The sequence below is a fragment of the Squalius cephalus genome (genome assembly GCF_949319135.1).
Source record: "Squalius cephalus genome assembly, chromosome: 20".
Classification (NCBI taxonomy): domain Eukaryota; kingdom Metazoa; phylum Chordata; class Actinopteri; order Cypriniformes; family Leuciscidae; genus Squalius; species Squalius cephalus.
In genome coordinates, this window is record NC_137141.1 from 29,810,187 (window position 1) to 29,822,681 (window position 12,495).

The window sequence follows — 12,495 nt, forward strand, 5'->3', positions numbered from 1 at the left end:
ACACAGGGAAGATAACGATCAAGCGTAGCTTCAGTTCTGGCAGGTCACGTTAGTCAAGCTCGCATCAGCTGACTCTCAGCTGATCCACGTCTACTTATAGGAATACGACGCCTATCACCGTTAACATACACTCACCTAAAGGATTATTAGGAACACCTGTTCAATTTCTCATTAATGCAATTATCTAATCAACCAATCACATGGCAGTTGCTTCAATGCATTTAGGGGTGTGGTCCTTGTCAAGACAATCTCCTGAACTCCAAACTGAATGTCAGAATGGGAAAGAAAGGTGATTTAAGCAATTTTGAGCGTGGCATGGTTGTTGGTGCCAGACGGGCCAGTCTGAGTATTTCACAATCTGCTCAGTTACTGGGATTTTCACGCACAACCATTTCTAGGGTTACAAAGAATGGTGTGAAAAGGGAAAAACATCCAGTATGCGGCAGTCCTGTGGGCGAAAATGCCTTGTTGATGCTAGAGGTCAGAAGAGAATGGGCCGACTGAGTCAAGCTGATAGAAGAGCAACTTTGACTGAAATAACCACTCGTTACAACCGAGGTATGCAGCAAAGCATTTGTGAAGCCACAACACGCACATCCTTGAGGCGGATGGGCTACAACAGCAGAAGACCCCACCGGGTACCACTCATCTCCACTACAAATAGGAAAAAGAGGCTACAATTTGCACGAGCTCACCAAAATTGGACAGTTGAAGACTGGAAAAATGTTGCCTGGTCTGATGAGTCTCGATTTCTGTTGAGACATTCAGATGGTAGAGTCAGAATTTGGCGTAAACAGAATGAGAACATGGATCCATCATGCCTTGTTACCACTGTGCAGGCTGGTGGTGGTGGTGTAATGGTGTGGGGGATGTTTTCTTGGCACACTTTAGGCCCCTTAGTGCCAATTGGGCATCGTTTAAATGCCACGGCCTACCTGAGCATTGTTTCTGACCATGTCCATGCCTTTATGACCACCATGTACCCATCCTCTGATGGCTACTTCCAGCAGGATAATGCACCATGTCACAAAGCTCGAATCATTTCAAATTGGTTTCTTGAACATGACAATGAGTTCACTGTACTAAAATGGCCCCCAAAGTCACCAGATCTCAACCCAATAGAGCATCTTTGGGATGTGGTGGAACGGGAGCTTCGAGCCCTGGATGTGCATCCCACAAATCTCCATCAACTGCAAGATGCTATCCTATCAATATAGGCCAACATTTCTAAAGAATGCTTTCAGCACCTTGTTGAATCAATGCCACATAGAATTAAGGCAGTTCTGAAGGCGAAAGGGGGTCAAACACAGTATTAGTATGGTGTTCCTAATAATCCTTTAGGTGAGTGTATATAAGCTCCTTCAGTATTATCAGCAGCTATTGCGTTTCCCAGGAGCGAATTACCCTCCTCCGTCCCCAGCTCCTCCTCTTGTCAGTCAGGATTTGGCATTCTGATTCCCCTTGAATAAGAATAAATTCTCGAATTATGTTGTACTTTAAAATCATGAATTAATGATATCTTGAATACATTCATGTTGGTTCTGTTCTGTTAACCCTAATGGGGGTTATCGCTGCTCTCCCTGCTCTTATCTATGCTAGACTGCATGGATCCGCAGGGAGTTCTTGCCCAGAACAGAACCACACCGCCAATCCAAACTGTATGCTAATTGTCAATCGTATTTGACGATAGTGGTCCTGACAGAAATATAGTTTTCAAAAACTTGAAACCATTTTCAAAAGTTGAGTTTTCAGGCAGTCAAAGCGCCATTGTCCTGTAAATGAACAGCCAAAGCACATAAAAAGTTTTACGATTTTAGTTGAAAATGGTGTCGTGTAAACGGCCCCAAACACTGAATAACACAGTAGTACACATCAACAGCTTGAGAATACAAACAGAAAAGTAAATATCAAAAAGTATCTCACAATAGCAGTTTGTCAGGTACCTAGATATAGAAGACATTGACGTAAGAGTGTTTGCATATGTTTGTATATTACTTACCTGTTTTTATAGATACTGTGATTGACCATACCAGTGAAAATTGGTATGAATTAGATGCGATTGGGATGCAATGGTTTTGAGTTGCTGTTAAACAGTAAGGCCAGAAACATACTTTTACACAAGTACACAGACGCAAATATTTGGTCAGCGCATTTGCCCTATTGAATATGCTTAGCGTGCTAACAATAAACATGTAAAACCGCTTACAAAATGTAACTTGCTCAACAAGATTCTCTTCAAACTGTTGCTCTGCCATCAAAGTAATGGGCACGAAGGCAACATTTTTGCAACAAAAAATGTTTTACAACATTTAGCCTATTCATAGAGGTATTTAGAACGCAATGGATTTTTAGCGTTGTTATCAGTAGTGCTCTGACACATTCCAGAAATCACTTCGCTGCTTAGCAAGAATCATTTGCATACTTGCAAAGAGTATGTTTCAGGGCAAAGTCAGTTTTACACATGTTAGGAATCTCTAGTGAGTCATTGGTGGAATGCGCTTTAGAATTTAGCTCCTTTGTCTTATCTTGCTCTGTAGTCCATGCAGCATATTGCAGGTCATGCTGGATTGTCAGACATAACATGTTTTTTTCTATTTTCTTCATAAGATCTGTTTCTTCAAGGCACAGCAAGAGAGCACGGTACAAATCACAACTCATTTACATTCAGCTTGGCAAGAAAACCCTCCACCCACCCCTTCCCTTCCAGTCCTAGAACCACTAGCAGCAAAGACCAAGAATACAAAATTTACTAAGAAAATTGGTGTTACAGAAGCCAGAGCAACGCTAGACAAATCTAAAGAGAGCTGCAGGCTGGTTTGAGTGTGTGACAGAGTAGAAGAACATGCAGTTGGAGACTATGATTTGAGTAGCAGGATCAACCAATGTGCCATTTTCAGTTTGTGTTATCATAAATATTTGATAATCTTTAAAGAATGTTCTGATTTTAATACGTTTAGCTCCATTGATAATTATAACTTTAACTTGTCTGCTAGTTTGTAAAAAAAAAAAAAAAAAAAAATCAAAAGCATGGCACCAGAATACATGTTAAAATACACATGGTTTCAAATGTATAGCCACAAAATGTAATAGCCTATGTTATCATGAAACTATTGTGACAAAATAGCTTACCTTTTTTCATCTGTCATGACCATGTAAATGTATTTACAGCTCAAATAACACAATTTAGGGCTCCAGACTGTGAATAAAATGCGCAACGATAATTTTAAATCAAACGCCTTTTTCCCGCTCAAATGCAGTTTTGTCAGACATCATCTGGTTGGAATGCGCGCCAATGTTTCATGCACGTGACGGAACACAGAGCGTGATGTCTGATTCGCGGCTAAATGACTCTTTTGAACCGATTCTTTCTTTTAAAAAGATTCATCAAAAAGCCACGATTTAGCTGTTTAAATCAGACTCGTTCAGGAAATTGTTCGTTTTCCAAAAACATCGTGGAGACCATTGCCACTCTCACTGAACGCCATTTTTAAGTATGCTTACACAATGGAGTGTTTTTATGGCAAAAACAGAGTGAGAACAACTGAAACGAATTTGTGCTATAAAAAAATCAGTTTATAACTTAAATCGTTAATCTGTAGGCCTATACTATTTTCCTCACTGCATGCAGTAGTGGCAATATTAAATCTCAAAAATGATATTAACTCAATGACTGAACAATCATCTTTATCTAGCGATTCTAAAGACAATATTTAATTGCTTCAGAGCCAGTGGCTCTCTCATCATTTTATTTTGTCTGGAGCTCTAATATTAGTGATTTTTTTTTTTTTAGCTTCACAATGCTTTAAACCCTCTGTATTGCTCAATAGACTTTAATTATAAGTGCATTACTGTAGAAATTCGGAGTCAAAATTATGCTGCCGAGAGCTTTCTTTTCGACCATTGATTTAACAGATCTAATTTCTTGTTTATCTTTTTTTCCTTCAAATTGATTGTTTTGCACATTTTTCAGTTCATTATGCGAGTCTGCTAAATTAGACTGTATATTAGTCAGTAAAAAGCTTCACTTTCTAATGTCCTCTCACATCTTCTCCTTAGACCACATTACTGATTTAGCAGCACAGAAATAAAATATAAATTACGCAATAAGTGTCTCTGACTTTGAAATACAAATGTAGTGCCAATTGACTGCAGTATGTACAACACAACTGCTATTGTCACTGAAAAACAAACAATAACTGGGAGCGATTGACTCTGGCGCACACTGCAAAAAAGGTTGAGGGTGTTAATAACAGTAATAATAATCTACTAATAGAAAACACATGAAAACAGCCTCTCAGCATAATGTTGCACAATTATGTACCATTGCTAAAATACAAGTACTGAATAAAAATAACAATAGTAAGCACACACTGTAACAACAGCAAAAGAAGTATTAAGCAAATCGGATTTGCAGATCTGGAGCATTGCCTAAACTCTTTAAAGCTATACGATGTGACTATGCATAAAAAAGTACATCAAAAAAATCAGTCAAAATGCAATGTTCCAAGCTTCAGTCAACCAAACCGCCAGACACCCATTAACATCATTAGAGTGAAAAGAAAAATAGAAGAAAGTAGAAAGCATAGTCTGAGCAAGAGAAGTGGACTGGTCTCATTTTTTGACAGATCTTTGCTTTTATCCACTTCAGATATTTCTTTGAAAGCTCAAGTCCTCAGAACTAAAACCGCCATGTCAGTGAATTCCCAACAAGCTTTTAAGCAGTTTGCTTGGATAGACGCATTTTGTTGTCTTTTACACTTAAATGGAGGTTCTAGAGGAAAGATTTTGCAGCATAGTGCCTCTTTATCAGCCACTAGCTAAGATGCGGCATGGGGCTCGAGCGTTAGTTAGGGAGTAGGAATGTTGGGCAGGTTGGTCACTGGAAACCCACAGGACTGTCCATGAGAGGGCACGGGCAACTGGGATCTGTGTCATCCTTGAGTTCAGTCTCCAAAGTTTCCTCCAGATCCTTTTCCTCCACTTCTTCAGCGTCACACACTGAACTCTGGCTGTTCCTCATGGTGCCGTAGCTCTGGTGGGCCGGAGAGGGCATGGGAGTCAGGCCCAGCTCTGGCTCCAGCAGGACAGAGGCTATAAAAAGCTGAGGAGGGAAAGAATGAGAGGTGAGTAGGTGGAAAGCAAGAGTGCCATTATTTTAAGAGCTTCTTTTTTATGTTTATGCAACATGCTACATGTGAAGTGCCTTTGACATGGTGAGTGGAAGCCTTAGAGGAGATGAGTGGAAAGAGAGAAATTAATTTCATAAGAGGGACTTGAAATGAGTGTGATGAATTAATTGAGCTGTGACGGGATAAGCAGGTACATTAGCTGTGGTTGTGGTGGAAACAGTGCTTCTCTCCGCATCATTGAAGCCTTCTTCTGTCGTCTGATCGGACATCTGAAACAAATCAGGATAGCAATCACTTTTTACTGCCTGAAGATATTATTCTGCTAAAAGCATCTTTAAGAGCTTATTCTCAAAGCCCATCTTGTGTTGACAAATGCATCTAGTTGTAAAGGTCACAAGCATAAATGTTACTGTTTTCCAACCATAACTGTCAATATATACTACAGGTATATGGACAAAAGTTCTGGGACACTTGACCATACAGGGACAGGGACTGTAATTACATCACATTCTAAGTACATAGACATTCATATGGAGTTGATCCCCTTTTTGCAACAATAACAACTCTTCTAGGAAGGCTTTCCAAAAGAAAGCTTCTGTTTGTTTCTGCGTGAATCTTTGCCCATTCATCCAGTAGACCATTTGTGAGGTCAGGAACTGACGAGAAGACATGGCTCGAATTTCTGTTCCAGTTCATCCCAAAGGTCTTAGATGGGGTTGAGTTCAGGAATCTGTGTGGGCCAGTCTAGTTCTTTCACACCAAACTCATCCAATCATATCTTTATGGACCAAACAGAGAAGCGGGTTTCATCACTCCACATAACACGTTTCCACTGCTCCAAAGTCCAGTAACGGTGTGCTTCACACCACACCATCCGACGCTTGGCATTGGACTTGGTGATGTGAGGCTTGCATGCAGCGGCTCGGTCACGAAAACCCATTCCACGAAACTCCTGCTGCAGTTTTTGTGCCAATATTAAATGCCGGTGGAAGTTTGGAGCTCGACTTTTACGAATTTTACTCAGTGACCACGCTCTGTGACGACTTCCGCTTTGTGGCTGAGTTGCTGCTGTTCCTAAATGCTTCAAATTTCCAATAATACAATTTACAGTTGACCTTGGAATATTTAGCAGGGATGACATCTCACAGACTGACTTATTGCAAAGGTGGCATCCTATCACAGTACCAATCTTGACTTAACTGAGCTCTTTAGAACAATACATTTTTTTCACAAATGTTTGTAAATGCAGAATGCACGGCTAGGTGCCTGATTTTATACACCTGTGGTGATGGGTCTGATTGGAACACCTGAAATCAATAATTAAGAGGTGTGTCCCAATACTTTTGTCCATATAGTGTATGTACATTTGGGATCATGCAATCCACACATGAGCGAGCAATCATGGTTGAGACGTGGATGGGGCAACTGCAAACACAAAATGACATTGCATTCAAGGAACATTTTTGTCATTTTTAGATTGTGCACTACCCTGGGACTCAAACCCATGACCTTGGGTGACATTTGCCCCATTAAATTTGCAACAGGGTAATTTTTTCTAAACTTAAAATTGCCCCTTTTCAACCGAACTGAATTGACACTGAACTGACTTTAGCTGAACAATGACACTATTAGCTGCTGTACAGCTGAAACTAGCCGCGTTTCCACCGCAGGAACTTTCCCCAGGATCTAGGAACTTTGGGGTGGTGGTACTCGGTGTGTTTCGAGCACAGGAACCAGGGTCTAAATGAAGTTCCAGGTAAAAATTTCCCCCTCAGAAAGTCCCTGCTTGCGAGGTAGTACTTTTCAGGAACTTTCGGGGGTAGGACTTGGGCACTAAACATGCTGATTGGTTGAGTTCATGACGCATTTTGATTGGTTGACTCCACGCAGCATTTCATTTCAACCACCATTTTTAAAAATCTGTTGCGGTACGTGCAGTCCTACTTCACCGGACTAATTCGCCTAATCTTCATGGTACTTTAGACCGCGGTGGAAACGCAGAAAGCAATGGGTCTGGGGGAAAAAAGTTCCGGGGACAAATTGTTCCGGGTAATTTCGGTGGAAACACGGCTTCTGTTGAATAATTTTCCTGTTATCACTGTAAAGCTGCATTGAAACAAGCTGCGCTATATAAATTTAGGTGACTTGACTTGACTTACTATATGGTCATTTAGGAATGAAGCATGTGACGTCTTTATGAATGAGTCATTGAATCATTCAGTCAATCGATTCTTTTAAAAATGGCGATTCATTCAGTAAGGAAACACCACTTTATGCTGCTCGGAGATGCACAACGGTAATGCAGTGGCAATATTGTGTCTAAAATGTAAGTAACTTAATATTAACTTCCTGTTTATTTGACTGTTGTATAAAATCAATATAAAAGTATTTGGGGAAAAACACTCTGCTTGTGTGATATTGCTTAACTATACAAATATAAAAAAATAAGGGGCATTTTTTGTCTCCATATCTTGAAGTTTTGAAGCAATTTTTTATTAATTTTGGTGGAATTTTTGCCCCAAGCCCTCATTAATTTCCACTCCTGTCATAAAGAAATGCCAGGTTCATATTTCACCTTAAAATCAAAAGTAAAAATAAAAAAAAGATTTACATTTAAAAAGAATTGCATTTAAGTATTTTTGCATTTCATAATTTTGGGGGGAAATGTGCTTCATTGTCAAAATGCTAAAACATAATAGCTTATTCTTTTTCTTATGATTTTGGCTGAATTATAACCTTGATGTTCACTCATTAACTAATGGCCATTACTATTTTACAAGCATATGCATCATGTTTCTACAAAACATCAAGATCAAGGTTTTTTACATGGCTGACCTGATAGCTTGTTGATCTGTCATGTCGTAGTTTTTTCAGACAAAAGCCAAAGCAGGAGAAGACAATACAGCACAGGAGAGTTATGAGGGTGAACAGAGTGATGGGCTGCATTGGACCTGTACAAGAGATAAAACATGAGGTAATGCTTTAATATGGAACAGAGTTGGAGACATGATTTTGTGGTCTTGGTCTTAAGATCTCTCAAAACCACATACAGTAAACATGGCTTTGGGTCTGGGTCTCATTACTAGTCTCTTGGTTTGGTTCTGGTTCAGGAAATGCAGTTAATAATATCCTTAGACAAAACCACAGTCTTGCCTGCAATTTCCAAAAAACTGAATTTACCCCAGGCAAAGGTCAGCAAAGTATCTTAACCATTAAGAAGAATTTGCAAGGATTGTCATGTTCTAATTGGCTACTGTCAAAGTGGCTCAGCATTTGAAATTAATGCTTTAAAGAATTAAACATTTTCTCCACTTCAGTTTATTGAAATGGACAGTCTAGTTCTTGGTCTGAGTATTGGGGATTATATCTTGGTCTGGATCTAGGCCTTGAGTGGTCTAGTCTTGATCTGAGTTGGGGTCTTATGGGGTCTGGTATTGGTCTGGGTCTTGGAGTGTCTGGTCTTGACTCAAAGTGAACACATGTTTAGTTCTACAGTGACAGATAAACACACCCTAATGTCAGATCATTCAGGTTTCCATTTTAAGTTACACAGTTATTATAGCAAGACTTTTTTTTTTTTTTAACTTAAGACAGTATTGTATTTGACAGATTTGTTTTTTTATGTGGTTTGGTTCTATTTAAAATAATAATAATGCAAGTATTGTGTTAATGCAATGTGGCACAATCACAGCTGATCAGAACATATTGAGTTTAGTACACATTTATGTGGAACATTGTGGACCAATTTGGGAGGGGCAACCCAGTTCCAATGTGACAGAAATTGAAACCAAAAGCGAATGACAAAATGTCCTGTTGCTCATTGATTGCCACAGCCATTGTACATAATTAAAGATACTCTATGTAATACTACTTCTGATTTATCTTCCAAATACCTAGTGTTCTTGGTAGTACCCCAGACTATACAGTATGAATAATATAATACAAATTGTACATAAACCCAGGAAAACTGCAACTGACCTTGATAGACAGCAGTCACCTGGCACTTTTATAGTTTTATAGAAAACAACAGCTTTTACATGTTGATAGCTGTTTTGTACAAATATTGTTGGATTCAATATCCACTTCCAAAATCTGAGGGGGTACAACTGGGAATTTCGTTTCTGTGTGAACCTACCCAGTCTGAGCACAGAGAAGAACAGCAACCAGAACATGCAGAGAATGGGCGCCACCACCACTTGACTGATGGCGGCCGAATGGATCCTCTGGCTGAGCTTTGTGGGTATATAGGCGTAGTAGATGTTATACCGATCTACCATATGCTTCAGCACAAGGTAAAGCAAACCTGCAAAATGAATAGAGCTGGAGTTATCAAATAAACTTTAATCTTTCTAAATTACAGTGTCATTTTTAAAAGCACTTTCAGATGATCCAGCAGCAATGCTTTGTAGGTAAAGTCATCTTATAAGAAGTTTTCCTGTCCTTTTATGCTACTGAACATAATATTTATACATTTACCTGTTTACATAGACCACATGTGAGTGCAAGTTGCCAAATTAATTAAGAACTAAGTGAAAAATCATGATGATGGATGTCAGCGTATAGTAAATAAACAGTCATGGTGTGTATTGGTGGCAGAACAGGCGTGGAGTGGGCGTCTGGATCTCGGCTAGACGGGTCGGAGCGTCTGGAAGACTACAGCGGGTTCGCACCTAGCGGCCATGTCACACCGCGATACTGAGATACTGTTGGAGATACGGCTCAGACGCCCACACAGACTGAGGACGGGAACGAGGTATTAGAACATGCACAGAGGTGGAAATGAAGAGTGACGGAAAGAAAAAAGAGAGCTGTGGGTAAAAAGGAACAGAGAGAATGAGAGGAAGAGAAAAATATGAAACAAATGGTGCAGTGATGCAGAGATGATACAAATTAGGAGGAAAGTTGAATAAGGGAGGGGAACAAGAAATCCTAAAAGAACAGTCTGTTTGTTGAAAAATAAAAACCCTGAAATTACGCAGACTCACCAAAAGGTACAATGATGGGGCAAGTGATGCTGTAGGTCATACTGACTGAAAATATGCACATGGTCCAGGCATACTCAAGACCGAACTGAAACTCATAGGCCTGACTCTGAGGGTGAGAATGGAGAAATAGGTTGTTAGTGTATTTTAATGGCATTTAATGTTAAGTTTTGGTGATTAACAGTCACTAAGAACAGCCGCTGTGTGGAAAATAGTTGTGTAAAGATTCTTTAGATTCTCCTTTAGTGTTACACAGTAAAAATAACAGTGAATGCGATTGGACATGAATGTGAATAAATGATCAAAAAATATTATTTTTTATAGGAGAACTTTTCCATTAGGGACAATTAAGCCACGTTTCTCCCAAAATTACCTGGAGAAATTTGTCCCAGGAACTTTTTCCCCTCAGACCTGTTGTGGTCTGTATTTCCATCGCGGCCTAAAGTACTGTGAAGATTAGACTAAATAGTTGGGTGATGTAGGACTGGGCACGACTTTCCAGTTCCCGCTGGATTTCGTCCTCCACATATAAGCTTAATAAAGCCTGAACCTCATCGCTGGTCCACCAGTCGTATTTTTTAAACTCCATTGTCGATTCGAATAGCCAACAACTATTACTGCACAGACCGCAACAGCCTTTTAAAAATGGTGGTTGAAATTAAGTGCTGCGTGGAGTCAACCAATCAGCATGTTCAGTGCCCAAGTCCCATCCCCGAAAGTTCCTGAACTTTGAAAAAGTACTACCTCGCGAGCAGGGACTTTCTGAGAGGGAAATCTTTACCCAGAACTTCATTTAGACCTTGGTTCCTGCAGTCAAATACCACCCCAAAGTTCCTAGTTCCTGGGGAAAGTTCCTGCGGTGGAAACGCGGCTACTATCAGAATAACTTTATTTCCGTCAGGACCACAATCGTCAAATACGATTGACAGTTATTATACAGTTTGGATTGGCGGTGTGGTTCTGTTCTGGGCAAGAACTCCCTGCGGATCCATGCAGTCTAGCATAGATAAGAGCAGGGAGAGCAGTGATAACCCCCATTAGGGTTAACAGAACAGAACCAACGTAAATGTATTGCAGATATCATTAATTCAAGATTTTAAAGTACAACATAATTCGAGAATTTAGTCTAATTCAAAGGGGAATCAGAATGCCAAATCCTGACTGACGAGAGCTGGGGACGGAGGAGGATAATTAGCTCCTGAGAAACTGATAATACTGAAGGAGCTTATATATGTATATGGTGAAAGGCGTCGTAATTCCTATAAGTAGACGTGGATCAGCTGAGAGTCAGCTGATGCGAGCTTGATTAACGTGACCTGCCAGAACTGATGCTACGCTTGATATGTTAACTTTTTAAATTAATACAAGGATGCATTAAATTGATAAAAAGTGACAGTCAAGACTTTTACATTAATACAAAATAAATGCTGTTCTTTTGAACTTTCCACTCATTAAAGAATCCTGAAAAAAATGCATCACTTATTCCACAACAGTTTACCAACATTGATAATAAACCTATTAAATTGATAATCAGCATATTAGCATGATTTTGTAAGGATCATGTAACACTAAACACTAAAGTAATGGCTGTTGAAAATTCAGCTTTTCCATCACAGGAATAAATTGTATTTTAAAATATATTAAAATAGAAACCAGTCTTTTTTAATTGAAGTAGTTTTTCATTATATCATTGTCACCCTTCACTGTGTCTCTGTGTTCCTGGACTTTTATTTTGATGTTATTTTGTCTTGTAGTGCCTGATTGTCAATTCCTGTATGTTTAGTTCCTGTTTCCTTAGTTTCCATAGGTATTCATTGATTCATTGATTAGTGTCTCACCTGTTTCTCATTATCTTGTGTATTTAAACCCTCAGTCTTTATCAGTTTTTTGGTCTTGTGTTAACGTTTCGTGCTGGTATGTATCTTTATAGGGTTCCTGGTGTTATAAATATTTACATCATTCAGCTGCATCAAGCATCTTTGTCAGGATTATCAAGTCAAGCCAGTCTGTGACAAGTATTGTTTTTGTTTTCACTGTACAGGTTCACTCACTCTTTTAACGTGGATACGCTCAGCTTTAGATTTGGCAAAGCAAAGGCGAAGAGAGTACACCAGTAGAGCAGGAATACGCAAAAGCTCCATGGCCGTTCCGATCAGACTGGACGTGATCACATAGTTCAAAAAAAAAGCTCCGTTATCAGGCAAAAACACACACCTGAGTGGACAAAACAAAGTGGGTCTCATCAAATTATGCATGTTCTACATAAATTAACCAACAGCTGTAGATGTAGGGAACAGTAAGAACTTACTGAAACTTTACATCCGTTTCATCCAGGAAGTGGATGTCAAAAAGCCACCTGAAGAACAAATCCAAGCTGGGGAGCA

General features: G+C 39.5%; 1 protein-coding gene across 1 annotated transcript in view; it reads right to left on the minus strand.

Moving 5' to 3' along the window:
- Nucleotides 1-3,788: 3,788 nt before the first annotated feature.
- tmem63c (transmembrane protein 63C) overlaps nt 3,789-12,495 on the minus strand; it is a 50,259-nt gene continuing 41,552 nt past the window's right edge. The window contains exons 17-23 of the mRNA XM_079852897.1: nt 12,420-12,485; nt 12,163-12,325; nt 10,115-10,220; nt 9,265-9,432; nt 7,965-8,080; nt 5,324-5,398; nt 3,789-5,101 (exon numbers count right to left, since the gene is read on the minus strand). Of these exons, the coding sequence (XP_079709023.1) occupies nt 4,877-5,101; nt 5,324-5,398; nt 7,965-8,080; nt 9,265-9,432; nt 10,115-10,220; nt 12,163-12,325; nt 12,420-12,485 (919 nt within the window). The 3' untranslated portion in view covers nt 3,789-4,876. The remainder of the gene's footprint in view (nt 5,102-5,323; nt 5,399-7,964; nt 8,081-9,264; nt 9,433-10,114; nt 10,221-12,162; nt 12,326-12,419; nt 12,486-12,495) is intronic.